Source organism: Ursus maritimus, unplaced genomic scaffold (assembly GCF_017311325.1).
Source record: "Ursus maritimus isolate PB19 unplaced genomic scaffold, ASM1731132v1 scaffold_6, whole genome shotgun sequence".
Lineage (NCBI taxonomy): Eukaryota > Metazoa > Chordata > Mammalia > Carnivora > Ursidae > Ursus > Ursus maritimus.
Genome location: NW_024426774.1, coordinates 15,915,290 through 15,935,505, shown reverse-complemented (window position 1 = coordinate 15,935,505; position 20,216 = coordinate 15,915,290). Strand labels below are relative to the sequence as shown.

Here is a 20,216-nt window from a genome sequence, read left to right as displayed (position 1 = left end):
TCCCAACAAACAAAATCCAGGACCAGATGGCTTCACGAGTAAATTCTACCAAACGTTCAAATGATTTAAAGAATAGTACCCATTCATTTTAAACTATGCCAAAAACTAGAAGAAAGGCTTTTCAATTCATTCTGTTAGGGCAGCATTACCTTGATACCAAAACCAGACAAAGACATACAAAAAAAAAAAAAAAAAAAAGAAAGAAAGAAAAAAGACAACTACAGACCAATATCTCTGATAAACAGATACAAAAATCCTCAACAAAATATTAGCAAGCCAAATCCAAAAATACATTTTAAAAAATTATTCACCACAATCAAATGGTATTTACTCCAAGGATGTAAGGGTGGTTCAATATTCATACATCAATCACCATGATACATCACATTAACAAGAGAAAAGAAACATCTCAATAGATTCAGAAAAAACATTTGATAAAGTACAACATCAATTCATGATAAAAATCCTCAAAGTAGAAGGAAACTGAGGGTTGCTGGGGGGGAGGTATGGGATAATTGGGTGATGTGATGAGCACTGGGTATTATATGTAATAGATTATTGAACACTACATCTGAAATTGATGTACTATATGGGGGGGAGGTATGGGATAATTGGGTGATGTGATGAGCACTGGGTATTATATGTAATAGATTATTGAACACTACATCTGAAATTGATGTACTATATGTAGGCTAATTTAGAAAAAAAAAAAAAAAAAAAACACCTCAACATAGTAAAGGCCATATGTGAAAAATGCACAGCTAACATCATACTCAATGGTGAAAAACTGGGAGTTTTTCCTCTAAGATCAGGAACAAGACAAGGATGTCCATTCTCACCACTTTTATTCAACATAGTGCTAGAAGTCCTCACCACAGCAATCAGACAAGAAAAAGAAAAGGCATCCAAATTGGTAAGGAAGAAGTAAAACTTCTATTTGCAGATGATAATTTAAAAACCCTAAACACTCTAGAAAAAAAACCTGCTAGAATAAATGAATTAAGTCACAATACAAAATACAGAAATCTATTTAATTTCTATACACTAATAATGAAGTAGCACCGAGAAATTAAGAAAATCCCACTTATAATTGTACCAAAAATAATACCTAGTAATAAATTTAACAAAGGAGGTGAAATACCTATACTCTAAGAACTATAAAATGTTGATGAAAGAAATTTAAGACACAAATAAATGGAAAGATGTTCCATGATTACGGATTGGAAGAGCCAACATGGTTAAAATGTCCATACTACCTAAAGCAATCTACAGATTTACTGTAATCCCTATCAAAATATCAACTGGAACAAATCCTAAAGTTTGTATGGAACCACAAAAGAACCCAAATAGCCAAAGCAATCTTTGGCAAGAAGAACAAAGCTGTAGGTATCATAATCCCAGATTTCAACATATACTATAAAGCTATAGTAATCAAAACAGTATGGTACTGACACAAAAATAGACACATAGAACAATGAAACAGAATGGAGAGCCCATAAATAAACCCATGCTTACATGGTCAATTAATCTAAAATAAAGAAGGCAAAAATATACAATGGGGAAAAGATGGTCTCTCCAACAAATGGTGTTGGTAAAACTGGAGAGCTACATGCAAAAGAATGGAACTGGATAACTTTCTTACACCATCCAGAAAAAACAAATTCAAAATGGATTAAGTACCCAAAAGGAATGCACACTGAATTGCAGGAATGATACTGAATAATAAAATACTGTTAAAGTTATTTATGGAGATAGTTGCTCAACTTGTTATACCTGCCAAACACTGAGTTGTACACTCAAAAAAGTTTATGATATGAAATATGCCTAAAGTTATTTTTTAAATAATGACAAAAAGATATTTACAGAAAAACAAAAGCTGATGCTATTAAGGAGGGCACGTATTGCAATGAGCCCTGGGTGTTATACACAAACAATGAATCATGGAACACTATATCAAAAACTAATGATGTACTGTATGGTGACTAACATAATAAATTTAAAAAAAAAAAGAAAAACAAAAGCTGAGAAAATTGTTATTAGATCCAAGTTAATATAGAGGGGTATTAGAAAATAACCTAAAAAATAAGAACACTTCAAAATATATGGGTTGCAGGTGAGGAATGGTTAAGAAGTGGTTTATAGTACTAAGCACTTCCATTACAAAAGAGAAAGATCTAACATAAGTCTACCTCGAGAAGCTAGAAGCAGCACAGAGTAAAAGGGAAAAAAAAGTCAAAGCAGAAATAATGAAATGGCAAATGGAAAAACAATGAGAAAAGAGTGAAATTTCTTTGAAAATGAGTTAGAAATAATACAATCTCACATAAGATTTCTCAGAGGAGAAATTTCCCAACTTGTTCTGTTATCCTGATACCAAATCCAGAGAAGACATCACAAAAGGGAAAAAAAAAAAAAAAACATAGACCAATATCCCTCATAAACAAAATTCCTAAAAAAAATGCTAGCACCAAGTCTAGCAAGACATTAAAAAGATTACATAACATGCCTAAATGGGGCATCCCAGAAATTCAAGGCTGTTTTAACACTCAAAACTCATATATATAGTCTTCTATACAGTGATAACTGGTTAAGTTGGTTGGTTGGGGCTCAGAAGGTACAAACCTGGAAAATAAAGGCAAGAAAACCTGTAAAAGAGAAAATTGGATGAGCCAGTGGTAACGGCCATGTGAATCTTGGCATGTCAATATTGGTGACTCATGCCAATGCTTATCATATGCAACCACCACAGAAATACACTCAGCAACCAGGTGAAAAGAATTACCCATGCAGTGGGTATCCTAGCACCTCTGTTCTCTGCCACACTAGTGTACAATGACTAAACAATTCCAACAATGGAACACAGCACACAACAGAAATGCACATGTTTATGAAATGCATACTATTTCACACCCGTATTTTTACAATTGACATTTTTTCCAGTTTTCAAGAGTAGAATGAATACTTTATAAAGTATTATTCACAAATGAATGAACCACAGCGACACACAAAAAAATGGATAAATCCCATATTTAAAAACTGTGCAAAAAGAAACCGATATAAAAGTATACTCTCAGTTCCATATATAACCATTAAAAGATAAAAATATCTTTTTCTTGGTTGTTGGCAAAATTAGGTGGTAAAACTATTTTAAAGACTCAAAAAGAAAGGAAGATAGTACCACAAAAGTCAAGATAATAGTTCCTTTGGAGAGAAGGGCTTGAGTATTTGTGAGGACAGGTAAAGAGCTTCTGGAGTCTTGGTAATGTTGCATTTTTGAACTGAGTAGCAGTCACAAGGGTGGTTCGATCAGAAATAAAGCCTCTAGTTATAGATCTGTTTTTTACACTTTTATGTCTATACTTAAAAATAATAAAGGTTTAAAAATGAATTACACACCAATAGCTAATAATGACATGCACAGAATGATCTGGGCTAAGGATGTTATTTTCCCTTTCCTACGGCTCTCCTTTTTCATTTATTTTTTGAACATGGAGGTTTGAGATTTTATTCCCTTTAATTTTGAGATCCCTAAACCAGATATCAGAATTTCATTACATTTCTTCATTCTTCTCTAGTCTCAAGGAATGACTTATTGAATTCATAAGCTATCTATAAGCTTCATACATGTAATTTTTAAGAACCTTCGCAGAAATAATCTCGTCATAAAATTCACCTTTTTAAAGTATACAGATCAATGGATTTTAGTATATTCACAGAGTTGTACAACCACTATCACCATTTGGTTTCAGAACATTTTCAGAGCCCCAAAGGGAAACTCCATACTCATGAGCAGTCACTTCCTATCCCCAACTCCCCATGGGCCTTGGTAATCAAAACTGGTTTGTACTGGGTCAGTCTTGCTTGGCTGTACTATGTAGTCTATAATTTCCTTCCATGTAAGTTTGCCTAGGTTCCCTGATAAATTATACTGCATATCTTTCAAGAATCAGGCGCAGAGGTCATATTTTTTTTAAGTCCTTTTCAACTGGTTCCTCAATCCCAGGAAGTTAGGCACACTGTCCTCTGTCATCCTAAAGCACCTGTTATATACCCTTATTACATACCATGTACCACTTGTAATTACATTGTTTCCTGTAATTACATTGTTTCCATCACTGTAAATATATTAAGAACCAGAATTTGACTCATTTTTGTATCTTCTATATCGAATACGGTGATTTCCAAAATTATGAATAAATGCACTACATAAGAAACTGACTAGATTACAAAGAATGAAGACTTAGTACTAAGGAGAAGATATTCAGAGATATCAGTGTGTTTGAGGACATCAAGACAAATATTAGGTTATGGAAAAGCATTATGATAATATAACTTAAGTCAACTGGTCACTTTATGATTAATAAAAAATTATGAGAAAACGAAGAAAATATATTGAAACTGTTACATAGAGCTCATGCTAAGATTTTAATGTATATTAGCCAAAAGGGAATAGCTATTAAAATCTTAGGTATACTTAGTATGGCTGTCATAATATAACCTAAGAAATACTGTAAAAGTCAAATGTAGGAAAAATATATTGCTGGAGACTTTTGAAGAAGGTTGAAAATTATATCCAAACTATCAGCCAAATAAAAATCAAGGTAATGCTAGCCTCGTAGAATGAGTTTGGAAGTTTCTGTTCCATTTCTATTTTTTGGAACAGTTTGGGAAGAATAGGCATTAACTCTTCTTTAAATGTTTGGTAGAATTCCCCAAGGAAAGTCATCCAGCCCTGGACTTTCGTTGGAAGCTTTTAGATTACTGATTCAATTTCTTTGCTGGTTATAGGTCTTTTCAGATTTTTCTAGTTCAGTTTTGGTAGTTCATAGGTTTCTAGGAATTTTTCCATTTCTTCCAGATTGCCCAATTTGTTGGCATATAATTTTTCATAATATTCTAATTGTTTATATTTCTGTGATGTTGGTTGTGATCTTTCGTTCATGATTTTATTTGGGTCCTTTCTCTCTTCTTTTTGGTAAGTCTGGCTAGGGGTTTATCATTTTTATTAATTCTTTCAAAAAATCAGCTCCTAGTTTCATTGATCTGTTTTGCTGTTTGTGTTTCTATATCATTTATTTCTGTTCTAACCTTTATTATTTCCCTTCTGCTGGCTTTATTTGTTCTTTTTCTAGCTCCTTTAGGTGTAAGGTTAGGTTGCATATTTGTGACTTTTCTTGCTTCTTGAGATAGGCCTGTATTGCTATATACTTTCCTCTTATGACTGCCTTTGCTACGAGTCCCAAGGGAACTACTGTGTTTTCCTTTTCATTTATTCCGTACATTTATTTCTTCTTTAATTTCCTAGTTAACCCATTCATTCTTTACTGAGATGTTCATTAACCTCCATGTATTTGTGGTCTTTCCAAATTTTTTTGCTGTGGTTGACTTCAAGTTTCATAGCATCGTAGTCTGAAAATATGCATGGTATGATCTCCATCTTTTTGTACCTTGTTGAGACCTGATTTGTGACCCATTCTGGAAATGTTCCATGTGCACACAAAAAGAATGTGTATTCTACTGCTTTAGGATGAAATGTTCTGAATTTATCTGTTAAGTCCATCTAGTTCAGTGTGTCATTAAAAACCATTGTTTCCTTATTGATTTTCTGCTTAGATGATCGGTCCATTGCTGTGAGGTGTTCCAATCTCTTCAAATGGTGTTGGGAAAACTGGACCATAGCATGTAGAAGAATGAAACTGGACTACTTTCTTACACTATACACAAAAATAAATTCAAAAATGGATGAAAGACCTAAATGTGAGAGAGGAACCCATCAAAATCCTAGAGAACACAGGCAGCAACCTTTTTGACATTGGCCGTAGCAACTTCTTACTAGACATGTTGCCAAAGGCAAGGGAAACAAAAGCAAAAAATGAACTATTGGGACTTCATCAAGATAAAAAAGCTTCTGTACAGTGAAAAACAAAACTATAAGGCAACCTACAGAATGGGAGAAGATATTTGCAAAGGACATACCTGATAAATGGTTAGTATCCAAAATCTATAAAGAACTTATCAAACTCAACACCCGAAAAACAATCCAGGTAAGAAACGGGTAGAAGTCATGAATAGACACTTTTACGAAGAAGACATCCAGATGGCTAACAGACACATGAAAAGAGGCTCAACATCACTTATCAGGGAAATACAAATCAAAACCACAATGAGATACTACCTCACACCTGTTAGAATGGCTAAAATTAACACAGGAAACAACAGATGTTGGCGAGGATGCAGAGACTTTTGGTGGGAATGCAAACTGTTGCAGCCACACTGGAAAACAGTATGGAGGTTCCTCAAAAAGTTAAAAATAGAACTACCCTATAACCCAGCAATTATACTACTAGGAATTTACACAAAGGATACAAAATTACAGATTTGAAGGAGTACCTGCACCCCAATGTTTATAGCAGAATTATCAACAATAGCCAAACTATGGAAAGAGCCCAAATGTCCATTGACTGAGGGATAAAGATGGATTAAGAGGTGATATATATTATATATATTATATATATATATATATAATGGACTACTAGCCATCAAAAGAACAAAATCTTTCCATTTGCAAGAATGTGGATGGAGCTTTCATTATGCTAAGCAAATTAAGTCAGAAAGACAGATAACCATATGATTTCACTCATGTGGAAGAAACAAAACAGATGAATATGAGGAAGGGAAAAAAAGAGGTGGGGGGAATGGGTTAAAGGGGTGATGGGTATTAAGGAGGGCACCTGTGCTGAGCACTGGGTGTTATACATAGGTGATGAATCACTAAATTCTACTCCTGAAACCAATATTATACTATACTAGAATTTAATAACAATTTGAAGAAACACAAAAAGTTATAGGCCAAATAAAAAGATCTATAATTTTTTTTTAAAAATCCAACATGCCTTTACAAATGAAAAAAATGAAAAATTAAGAACTTTTGAGAATTAGAAGTACTTTTAAAGAGGAAAAAAATGTACTAACTGTTTGAGTAAGGATTAGCTTTGGTTACAGGAAATGTTAAAGTGAATTGAATTTCGTCACAATATGTACAAGGTATGCCTCTGTTAATGCTATAGTGCCCTTTTAAAACACATTCATACACACACATTCAGACTTTAGCAAACTACAAAATATTTTACTCTGAAAAATTTTTTTACAGAAAATAATTACAAAACAAAAATAATTTCCCTCGGATATACTCAACTATAACAAAACAAGTTTTTTAAGTGATATTAGAGTTAAATGCATATAAACAATTTAATATTTAAAATTTTTAAAAAATCTGACACTGAGATTTAATCAACTCAGCATCTTATATAGAAGAATTTAGAATCAAAGTGATCATGCCAGGAAAAGACAAATGGAAAATTTGTCTTTAACAGTTTTTATTTATGAGTGTTTTTATTTTGTATCTATATATAGCTTTGAATAATGCCTATATGAATTTTTTAAGAACAAATCCATTTCTCAGGAATACTTTTTTCCATTATTATAAACCATTTTATGAGAGTTCAATAAACATTTTTAATTTATATGAATAAAGCAAAATTAGAGATGAATTTAAAAATAATCATCAACTTTGAAATACTTTAATCTAAAAAATTAAATGTGTTACTGCTATCCAAATTTTGAACGAACAGTCTATTGCCAACATTCATTAAGATAACAGATTCTAACAAACTAATGCAAGCATTTTAGACTAGGAAAAAAAAGCATTAATATTGACTTATCTGTGAAATATAATAAAACCTAATTGTATGAAAATATAAATCCTAAAGTGAATATGCCATTTTGTTTTTTACTTGAAAGTACTGAATTACCATACAGCCTCTATGTCGTCATTTTACAGTGTAATAAACTAGCTAAAGTAGAGGGGGGAAAGTGCCTTCGAAATAAAAAAGGAAAACCATAGTTTTAAATTAATCATTTATATCTTAAAAGGAAACTTAATTTTAATCCTATCTTCTGCTACTTTCTATATTGGGCTTCTGTCAAAAAAAAAAAATTAAGTAGTAATTAACTGAAATGCAGACTTGTAAAAACATTACTGTAAATGCTGTAATAAATTTGTGAAGTTTGGCTATTTCCAAACATAAAATACTATACCTGAAGATAGATAAATGAAGTTAAATCTGAAAAACTGAAGGGGTATGAGGCCCTTCCTGATAAAACTGGTACCGAAAACACCCATTACTACTTTCTTATTTTGGCATTCAAATTCAGGTCTTTAATTAACCAAATCACTATCTTTACCATATTTTATGGTAACAAAAACAAACAACAGCAGCCCCGTGATACAACAGTCACAGAAGTGAAGTGAATTATTTTTCCAATAGAAGCCTTTTTCTAAATTGTACAAAATCATCTCTAAGATCTGGTGAGGGCACAATTTGAAAGTGACACAAAAGTATTCAAAGAAATTAGATTACAAAGAGTCATTGTAAATTATGTGCTCTAAAACAACCACAAACTACAGGTTCATTTGTAGTGTAAAAATATGAAGTCCCCCCACCTTGAATAAACTTTCAAGATACCGGATTTAAACTCATATTCATAAACAGCAGTATTTCTGGAAATTACTTCCTAACCTCAAAAAAAATGACAATATCAATACATTCAATATACATGCACCAATGATAAACTTGATTGTCCCTAGCTAGCTTCGCAAATTACTGAGTTTTCTCAAATATTCTCTAAATCACCAAATCTCTAGCTCTTCACAACTATTTGGCAGGCATTGACTTTAAGTGCAACTCTATGATTTTATGGTTCTATCTTTGCATCAAAATACTCTGAATTTGCTCAGTGTTTACTTGTAAAATAAATTCTAATTCATAGGTAAATGCACTGACAAAATATCTCCCCCTCCAACTAAACAGTAGTGTTCTTGAATGTCACAAGTACCTACAACAAATAAACCAAAATATAAAGACAAATTAAAAAGATACAACTGCAAAATAAAGTGAAAGAAAAAACCCCACTGCATGACCTAAAGAGAAGGAAGAATGGGATTAAGTCTGACTTCTCTTCCATTTTCTACTAATAAGTGTCAGTCCTATAAGCACCCATATTTTCCTGGGAATATGGTTGTGTAGCATTAACTCTCTATATATTATCGTGAACTCTCTATATACTATCCATGATTGCAATGATGACTCTAACGTAAGATAATGGTGAAATATTATCTAATGACTGTGAAATACAAGCAAAGAATGGTTTATCAAATAAAATGTTTAAAATATTTTAGAAGTGAACCCCATTTCTTAAATAACCTTTCTGAAGACAAGTCATCATAATTCCTGGTCATATAAAATTTCTGTAACATTCTAATCACTATCTGCTGGGAAAATAATTGGAACAACCTACACACCTTTCAGATACTTTTAGTATTAGAAACTGTCATATGCTTACCACTTTTATTATATATTTGGAGCATCTAAAACAAAACAGTAATTACTGGGTATCCTATGTATTATTTGTTGCCAAACTGATGCATAAAGGATCTGAGGTTTCATCTCCCTGCACTGAAAAGCAAGCAAAAAAGAATAATTAGTATTTTGTAACATGTTTTTCCAAACATTATGGGTTTTATAGTCAAGACTTTTATTTTGAAAATTCCTACTATAAATAGAATTTTTAATTTCTAGAAGTCACAATTTAGAAAGGTAAAGAAGGAAATATGACATACAAATTATATACTATAATATATACATATAATTATACATAAAGCTAAGAATATCTTCTAAGTAATTACTAATATATATCCATTTTGGAAAAAATACATATAGTCTATTCTAATCTTTACTTAGAACTATAATTCTCTCAATCAGAAATCCTATCTTCCAGGTTCAACCATCAATCTAATCACTATACTGTAAATATGTGTCCTAAAAATTGCAATTTCATGCAGCATAGCATAGCATCAGCAATTTTTCGAGTTATTATTTCACAAAAGATTTTAAAAACAAATGGAGCTTTATTTGGATGGCTATTTCTAAAATTAGTGAGCATGTACTTTGTACCAGATACTAATAGGTTTTACATGTTTTAACTTATGTAGCCCTCACAAGCAGCCAATGGCATCATCATTAGCTGCATATTACAGATGAAGAAACTAACTGAAGAAACATGTATTAAAAAGCCTACCTCCAGTTTCACTAACATGAAAGAAGGGATGAAGAAGAATTCAAACTCAGGGAGTGGGGCCTCACTGCCCATACTTTTAAAATACCATGCTAGATCCAATGCAAGTGATTCATAGTATGTATCACCTACAAATCTTTTATTTTCAGAATTCAGTCTAACATTTTACATGCCTGTCGGCCATTCTCCTTTGGATATCTAGCGATATCATCTCAAATGTAAAAGGTCAGACGAAACTCTCAAAAATGGGTTGCCATTCCAGATTTCTTTCAAAAAGGTCCTCCAGTTAAATAAGCACCTGTAGGAAAGCAGCCCATATCAACATCAAGCACTGTTTTGTTACCAAGGAGTAACTAGATATTTTTGAGCTTTTTTAAAGGGTTATTACATTCTCTGGTTCCCATAATTATCTATTCAAGGACGTGCAGGGGGAAAAAAAAAAAGCAAGCAACAGCTAAAACGTCCTGGAAACACACTAGTAACTTATTTTGAGAAAATAGGCTGCAAATAAAAACAATTAGCTTGAATATTTTAATGTTGGTATGTTATAGTAGGCTGAAACTATAGGAAAGGTAAGCCCATTTTCTAAATGCAAGAGGCAGCAACTTCTATAATTAAAAACATACCTGGGCAAGGCAAAGTAAGTCCATTATACTTCAAGGCCATTTCTAACACAATGACACTACGTTTAGCACAGAATTACTGTGACTCATTATGTACAGTTTGGACTCCAAACACCAGAGGAATAGACTAAGAGTTTTCAACAGAGTCCAGAATTAATATTTTCTCTCACAAAATAATCCAGGAAGTTATCCACAATCGTCTCCAGAGCCACTTTTCTAGCTTCTTTAATAGGGAAGGGAGTTTCAAATATTGGTAACCTTAACCAAGAAGAAAAAAAAAAAATTGCCCTAGATTCGGAGCAGGCAGTAATAGCAAACAGCAGCGGTTACTACAGTGCTGCCGTTGGACGAGTAACAAATGTTAGAAACCAACTGACGTTTTCTTATTTTGTTTTGTTTTAAAACGTACAGTACATTAGTAAGTCCATGAAACCATGTTTCTTATATTGGTCTCAGTTATGATTTTTCCCCTAAACGAAACTTCAAGTTTTATTTTTCAGAACTAAAAAAGCAGTTTGGTCAACTGCTTTTGTAATAGCTACCTTTACTTACTTCCCTCATTGATTCACTGTGTGCTACGAACGCAGGAGGTGGGACAGAGATAGGGACCCCACAGTCGGGTATTAAGATTTTGATAAAAACATGAAGGTGGAAATATACGCATGTGGAATAAAAGAAATTATGTAAGTGCTAAAATGCATTGGCTGAGGGCCAAAAGCTTATTGAAAACTATTCCTCAAATGACTGAACTGCTTTGCAAAGGCACTATAAGTAATTAACAAAAAACTTTGGAGTTGGAGACATCAGAGTTGCAAGTAATTAAGGAACTGAGATTCTGTCTTTATATCCAAGAACAACTTCTTTAATTTTCCTGAGCCTCATCCATAAGATAGTGATACTTTGGGGGGGGGGTACTTCTTCCCATTCCTAAGGTTTCCTTCCATGTAGAAGTATTCACAGGTGAGGCACTCTCCTAGTCTAACCCTCCTCTGGTTTGTTTGCTCCCTCACTTACAGCAGGAGAAGGGCCAATCTGACTGGTCTGCATAGAATAGGACACATATTTAGCCTCTTCTTCCTCCCTCCCTTTTTGAAGATAAATGCCTCAAGTCATACGTTTCACATGGGCAGGCCCCCCCCATATGGAGAAGTTCTCCTCTGTGCCTCTGCAGAGAAGTCTGAATTATTGATTCAGTGTTGGCAAATCCATTTTCCCACTGATATAAAACCATATTTATCAATATTGTTTTTGATTTTAATAAATGTGATATTTTGCTCACCAATCGTTTCTCTCCTCGTCCCTCTCTAAAGTGATTTAGAATTCAGGCAAAGAAATGGGTACTAGTTATCAGACTCCATTCAAACCTAAAAATCAACCTACTTCGGAGTTAGGTAAGCTTTAAATGAGGGAATACATACAAAAATCTTAGTACATAATACTAAGAACATAGTAAGCACTCTACCATAACTGCTAATACAAAACATTCAGAAATAAGAGCCAATTTGAAAACATTTATCAATTCACTATAAAACACCTAAATATGAACTCAAATGAAATACTTTCTAAAATACAACAATAAAAACAAGATCCCCCCCACTGATTAAAAGAATGTAACCTGCTATAATACGAGTTATAACATGGAATAAGATTTATAGTCCGTTCACTAAACAGGGAACATTTACAGCCTACAAAATCCTCAGTAACTAATCCACACAGAAAATAATGTGCATAAGCAAAATCAGACAATACTCTAGCTATAACATTAATATTTTAACATTACAGAATCAGTTTGACATCTAAAAAATTTAAGAGGAAATAAGTTCCAGTTTATTCCATAAGTTTAAACTGCATGAGCAATATGCTGAAAGCATACTAAAAAAACCTAAAGATCTATTTCATCTGATAAGAAACCTAGAACAGAAAATTGGTTCTTCAAAATGAGCCCAGGAGCTCACTAATAGCAAGATTTATTAACCTGAGCTCTATGGGGCTTTAGTCTTGTGAAACCCTTGAAATTATCTGTAAAATGTCATGTTATATGCAACTGATAAATTGTTGACTACTACATCTGAGACTAATGATGTACTACATGTTGGCTAATTAAATTTTTAAAAGTGTCATGGATGTGTGCATGCATGTATGGTTAAAAATGCTCTCCACTTTCATTACATTCTCAAAGGTCACCATTTAAAAAAGGAATAGTCACATACCATTTTATAATTAAGTGATCACTCCGAGTTTATCCATTTATTCAGATTTTTTAGTAAGTTTTCTTGCAGTATGATATTTTCAATTTGGATAATTTTGACATATAAGCTTTTAAAAAATCAAAAATAGAATCTGCAAAAAAATAATCTCTTTAAAAATAGCTACTTACCATGTAAGTGTTCCTCTGATACCGTTTTTTCATTAGCATGCAATGCTTTTACTGCTATTCTTAAATCCGTTGTGTTATTTTCCTGTACTTCTTCAGCTGGTAGTTTTTCAAAAGTGTTTTCTTTGCAGTTGGTGTTGGTCTTTAAGCAATTAGTTAGTTTCCAAAATGAAGCTACTGAACACGTATCAAATGTAACAATACTTAGGGGATTATGTTTTCCAATGTCAGCCTTCTTCCTCAGAGTTACATTTCTAGAATATAGTCTTTCACTGATATGGCTTTTCCTTAAGAGGTTCTTATAGACCTCTTTCCTCTTTACAGTTTTCTCTTTCAGCTTTTGTTTCTCTGTGCATGTACAACTTATATTTTCTCTTTTGTAACAATTTTGATCTAACAATGGGAAGACAGGCTTACTCTGTAATTGATACTGGATTTTTGTAGATCCAGTAGTAGTAACCCCATCTTTAAGAGAATCTGAACCTTTAGAATATACTGCAAGACCAGATGCAACTAACATATCTGCCAAATTGTTTTTCTCATGAATGACATCTACTTCCAGTTTTGTTTCAAAATTACACTTCCTAAACTGAAAAACTAAGCCTGGTTTACTTAGGAAATCTTGAAAGAAACTTTTCACTTCTTCATTCCAGTGTTTCCCTTTAGCGGGTAAGATACCATGTAAGATACAAGGATAACTTAACCTTGGTATATCCAAAAGTTCGACAGGAACAACTTTCAGATTTTTTATGTCTGAATAAGGTATGTAAACAGAAAATCCATAGTCGATCAACACAAGTAATAAGGACTGATTAGAGACTTCAGAGATCTCTACTCTATTCCACTGATCTTCCAAATCGTATTTGAACAAACAACTAGCACCGGGAGTTAGGCACTCTTGAGGCACTCTTTGCAAGTTTTCTGGTAGATCAGACAGCAACACAAAGAGCGATTTCATTGTGTCGAAGAAGTCTTCTAACTGAACACAGAAATCTGACGGATCACAAACAGCAGTGGCAATACCAGAATATTGCTTTCCATTTTGGAGTTGGACCCAAGTATATGATCTTATTGTACATGATGACACAGGAGTCTTAGATTCCACACTAAAAATAGATGCTGAAGATTTAAGTTTGTTTTCAATATGAACCGTATTTAAGTATTCCAAAAGTAACAGGCCATCTACCAAAATGTCCACTTTCCACACAGAGTTTAAGTATTTCAGGAAAAGAATATTTATGTCCAAATGAGCAAACAAAGACACAATGGACTCAAATGACCGGTTTCTAAAATTTTCAAACCAAATCCATTTACAAGGCACAGCTTGTCTTGGAATATTTCTAATTTCATTACTAAGCACCTTGGTATTACCTAAAGGTACTATTTCATACCTACCACGATCTACTAAAAAAACAAGCACTTTCTCATCAACATACTTCTTTGCTACTTTTGATCGATACCATTTCAAGGTGTTTTTAGATTTTGCCAAGCACTCTAAACCTTTTTCAATGTTTTCCATTGATAAAAAGGGTTTCTGTCCTTCTTTAGTGATTAGTACTGTTAAATCTGCCAAGATTTTTTTATTTTTGGATAACTTCACATAAAATGTCCCACTTTTTGAGACATAAAGTATCTCAGACTTTTCAAGTTGTCCAGGTTTTAACTCTTCAAACGGAATCTTAACCAGCTGTTGGCAGGATGGTTGAAGGATCCCAGAACCTTCATACTCCTTTGACTTTCCTTCCTTCCTTTCATTATCCTCCCCAGAGCTCACCTTTTGAGAGACAGCCACAGGCAGCTGCGATACTGTTTTCTGTAGTTTTGAACAGGCTGTCCATTTCAGTAGTTCATTAATGACACATGTTCCGTCACAAACAATGTTGACTTCCCATTTCTGCCCATGCTTTTTCAGAAATTCACAAGAAACTGCTTTGTTACTCACTCTTGATACAAAATAATCCACAGTTTTACTGTCCCATATTTCATCAGGCTCATTCCACTTAACTCCACTAAGAAATGAATGGATTCCTAGCGGAGGAATCGTCAAGAATTCCCTCTGAAACTCATAAATTTTGGATGTGCTTATTACTGCAGTGTTACCATAGTCAATAAATTCCACTTCAAAAGAATTTCCTGGCAAAATTTTCTTAATAACTGCTCTGTAAATGGCATGGTCACCAGAGTATTCTGCAACTACAAGGTCTCCCACCATAGGCTTCACTGATTTTCTCTCTTTCACTACATTCAATCTTCTTTCATTTAGAGCATCTGCTAGTCTGATGATTAGATTTTCATTCTCCGCAAGCTGGATATGGAAACTTGCTGGATTACTGATATTAGAAACATATCCTTTAACTTTGGCATTCAAGTAGATTTGAGGTTGAGGAAGATCTTTGATCTGTGGTCTAGTAAGATTAGATGGGCTTGGAGAGGCTGCTTGATTTAGTTCTCGGATAAAAGACTGCGATACAACCTTTACTGATTTGTGGCCCACATCATTTTCATTAGATCCAGGGACACTTTTTGTATGCGCAGATCCAGAGACATTTTTTGTATGCGCAGATCCAGAGACATTTTTTGTATGTGCAGATCCAGAGACATTTTTTACACCTTTATTTTTTAGTCCATCATTCAAAGATTTTACTTTGTTTTTTGACACAGGTTCAATTTTGTAACAAACTGATGGTTTCAAAAGCTTGCCGTATGTACTTCCAGGATTTGTTAATTGATCTATTTTGCTTTCAGAGTATGTTACTAGATTAGTTTTATTTATCGTATTACGGTGATAGTTATTTTCTATTTTGCCTTTCAAAGAAACAGCAAGTCTCTTATTCTCGCTTATTTTAGGACCCTTTTCCACACACTGTGCTTGGTCACACTGTTTTTTTCCATAAGCATGAAGCAACATTTTAATTTCCTGATTTATATGTTGACATCCATCATACAATTCTACACCAAGCTGGCCATCTGACTCCCTGGACAATATTATTGCCCTTAACGGTTTTCCCAAGAAATTATCTTCAAACCAGCTACAGATTTCTGCTGGAATATCTACATCCCTAAGATCTGACAAAAAACACTTAATAGCTTGCATAGGTGTAAATAGCAACTCTGGAAACTGATCTGAAATAGCCCTCAATGTACTTTCTTCTGCTAACTGCTTATTTCCAAAGTCCACAAAATAGACCAGAAAGTCAGTTAGTGAATTTGTTGGCATCGCTAAAGCTCGGTAAGAGAGACCATCCTCCACATACTTAGATATGCACAACCTCATTTTACTAGGATCATATTTTGGACAATTTTTGAGGTTACTAATCTCTGTGATTTTTGTTTCTATCATCTCTAGGTCTTTATTGTTTCTACTGAGTTGGCAGTAAAACTTTTTGGGACTATATATGTGAGATATGTATATTTCCTCTTCACTTCCAATTTTTATGTTAAAGGAAGAATAGTAGTAACTGTAAAGACTAACTGAACATGGAAATGGCTTTGATAATGTATTATACGGTGCTGAGCCATGATTAATAAATTCGTTTGCACTAGTCAGTGGAGATTGTAAATCCACTAAGTTACATAAACAGTTTGGATATATGAGAACTAAGGCATAAATGACACAAGTCAATAATCCTCTTGATGAAGAAATAAAATTCCCGAAATCTCTGCATGCTTCTCTTGTCCAATGGAATTTACAACTAATGGGTTCAACTAAATGGCTAAGACTACATCTGAAGGCTTGGCCTTCTAAAGAAAGAAAACATGGGTTAATAGCACAAATATCTTTAACTAATACCCTTTCTTGGTAACCATAATCAACAAATGCTACGTCAAATTCTTTTCTTGATACCTGAGTCAAAATAGCAGCTCTATACCACTTCCCATCTTTGGAATACTTAGCAACACAAGCAATCTGCCCAATCTGATAAGGATCAGAATGAATGCTGTAATAACTCTGAATTTGTTCCATTAGTGATTTTAGGTCCTCTAACTTACATCGAAGCTGGCATGAAAAGTCACCTGGGCCATAATAAGAACAACACTTGACTTCAAGGACTGTTCCTGGTTTAAACATATATTCTTTATAAAGTCGTAGCGACTCAGGTCCCACAGACAAGGTAAAAGGATTTTTTAAATCTGAGAAATTAACAGCTGGGGACTTTAACAAAGACAAGCTACTTTCTTTTAGCTTGTTTGAATGGTACTTCTTAGGTTTAGGTCCTTCAAGAAGGGCAGATAGGACTTTAATATTAACTTTGTTTTTAGGTTTTAAACTTAACACTGAATATTCACTTAGAGAAATGGGATAACATTCTGGTTCTACTTCCCAATATTCTGCATATCCAGATTGTAACATAAGAGAGACAACATCAATATCTTCGGAGGCTTCAATACTCTGAATATTTACAATGTACTTGTCATCTTTTTTTGCTGTAACTTGAAGCAAAATTGCTTTGTTCAAGACAATTTTTTTAAAATAGTCAATTGCTGCCTTCACCCATAAATCTTCAACAGGAAATACATGTGCGAGTGAACAGCACATGGCTAAGGCAGGCAACTCACAAAACTCTGGAAGCAAAATTTTTACATCAAAAAATGGTATGGAATCAGTATTTCCATAATCTAAAAAATAAACATTGATCTTATAACCATTAATTTCAGTGATTACAGCTCTATAAAAATGTCTGTCCTTGCTGTATCTAGCACAACAAAATAATCCAGGTTTTGGATTTCTTAGAATCAGTTCATCATTTTCACACAAATCATAAGATTTGTTTATATTTTTCATTATATCTTGAAGTTCATTCTGATGTTCATTGGTGCGTACCCAGAAATTTGATGGGTTTAATACATAGGCCACAAAAGCTATATAGGTAGCCTCTATCTCCATCTCTACAGTTTTAATAGGAAAACCTACTTTTAAAGTGTTTTTATTTGGAGAGTCTATCGATGGTTCAGTATTTCCAGTAAAACAGTCAACTGCAAAGCTGTTTACATCAGAAGCACTCGTCTCCTTAAACATATTAGAGACTTTTGATTCAGACACTGGACAGAGTACTCGTGTGCCTACAGTCTTCAGCAGAGCCTTAGAATTGATTGTAGGCTCCTGGGTTTGTAGTGTTACATAATACAGATGTTCATCCTTATTGAACCAGTCAATGTGTGCATATACTATTTGTCCTAACAAGGCTTGTTTAAATATACTCAGTTGAGATTTTCTGGCATCTCTATCTGGACTGTGTAAATATGTCAGAGAACATGGAAATGAAAATAGTGGTACTAAAATAAAATCCTGTTTAAGTTTCTTTACATGGATGGAGGGTATGGCCTCACTACTGCCATAATCCATGAACCAGATTTTCACTTGATTATTGGGCAAGAGCTGCTGAAGAATTCCTCTATGCCACTGTCCATTTCTCCTTTTGGCAACACAAAGTAGTCCAAAGTTATCACACGTGGGACTACTTTCTTGACTGACAGTATCATAATGCAAAGTCATACACACTGTTAAGTTTTCTAACTCTGGAATCCATTTAATTAGTTGACAATAAAATTTACTTGGGCTCGATGCAGAAGATACCTTTATACTTTCAATCCTGCCTACTGACAAAGATGGTTGCAAATTAGCCAAAATGTGTTGAATATCAAGTGAAGTATCACTATTACTTAATGATAAGTCAGGTCTTTTATGTTTTAGTAAATCCGGCATTTCCTTCGGGAATTCTTTTAACATTTCCACAATAAGGCGAAATGAATCCCCGTCAATAAGTCTGCCTAATTGTAGTTCAAGAACCTGGGATATAATTTTTGGCACTTCAAGAAGAATCATTTGAAGAGGCAAAACAGCTTGTACACAACCTTTCACTTGTAATCCTACTAATGACTTGAAATAATTCAAAGCCTTAGGAGGCCATCTTTCCCCATTTGGTAGTATGTTGGCAAAAATACCAACTATTACCCGTGGTGGTAGCTCAAATAAGTTTCCACAGGCTGAAGCAACCTGTGTACCATCAACTCTTAGTTCTTCTCCATGATCTATGAGGAGCACTGTATAGAGTTCATTTTTCTTTTTCATGACTCTTCCTCTCTGCCATTCTCCAGATACTCTTTCCTCTACCAAACAAAATTCATCAATGTCCACATTATTTTTTACTTTTGGAATATGCTGTATTTCCCTCTGTAGTATGTGGTAGTCAAACTCACATTCAATATTATTTCTGCCTTGAAATTTCACCAGAATGTCCTTGGGAAAACATTCTATGTGTGATATTGTCAGATCCATGTCTAAAAATGCTGGCAACAGAGATGTAGAATCCATTTTCTAAAAGCAAATAATAAGTACTAATTAGCTTCTGGACAGACAGCTGTCACAATTAAATGAAATAAGCCTTCTATAAATTTGAAATTAGCCTTATTATAAGTTTGGTATGTAAACAAACCTTAAAATCTTTATATGCCTGGGGGCACCTGGGTGACTCAGCTGGTTAAGCAAGGGACTCTTGATTTTTGGCTCAGGTCATGATCTCAGGGTCGTGAGACAGAGCTCTGAGTCAGGCTCCATGCTAGGTGTAGAGCCTGCTTAAGAGTCTCTCTCCCCTTCTGCTTCTCCCCCCCCCCACCTCCTGTACATGCATGCTCTCGCCTCTCGCTCAAAAAAAAAAAAAAAAAAAAGGCACGTAATTTTTTTTATCAAATTGAACATATTGGTTTAAAAACATTACATTGAACAGGACAGATAAAAATGTATCTAACTTCACTGCCTTCCACTTTAAGAAAATTCTATTGAAATAACCAAGAGAACAGGAAAAATAGCAAGTATATATAATCACTGGAAAAGAGGAGAGCAATCTTTATTTTCTAGAAATTTCCAAGTTTCTAATAGATATTGGACAGATGTGGTATAATAGAAGGAGGCCAAATAAAGTCCACTGGAGACCTCCTTCTACTGCTGTGAGAGGAACTACTTTCCCTCATGCAGACTTCTAACAACCTATAACCCAAAGGGGTGAATGCTAGGCACAAGGGCAGAGGGTGAATCCACAGGAGACACAATGTTTGTACTCCCCACTCTGTCAATTAGTAACATTTGG

At 33.9% G+C, this 20,216-nt stretch overlaps 1 protein-coding gene across 1 annotated transcript in view; it reads right to left on the bottom strand.

Moving 5' to 3' along the window:
* The window catches only part of TDRD15 (tudor domain containing 15), a 143,469-nt gene extending 123,879 nt beyond the window's left edge, over nt 1-19,590 (bottom strand). Inside the window, exons 1-3 of the mRNA XM_008700589.2 lie at nt 13,549-19,590; nt 13,135-13,305; nt 12,138-12,153 (exon numbers count right to left, since the gene is read on the bottom strand). Of these exons, the coding sequence (XP_008698811.2) occupies nt 12,138-12,153; nt 13,135-13,305; nt 13,549-19,444 (6,083 nt within the window). The 5' untranslated portion in view covers nt 19,445-19,590. The remainder of the gene's footprint in view (nt 1-12,137; nt 12,154-13,134; nt 13,306-13,548) is intronic.
* Between the last annotated feature and the right edge of the window lie 626 nt (nt 19,591-20,216).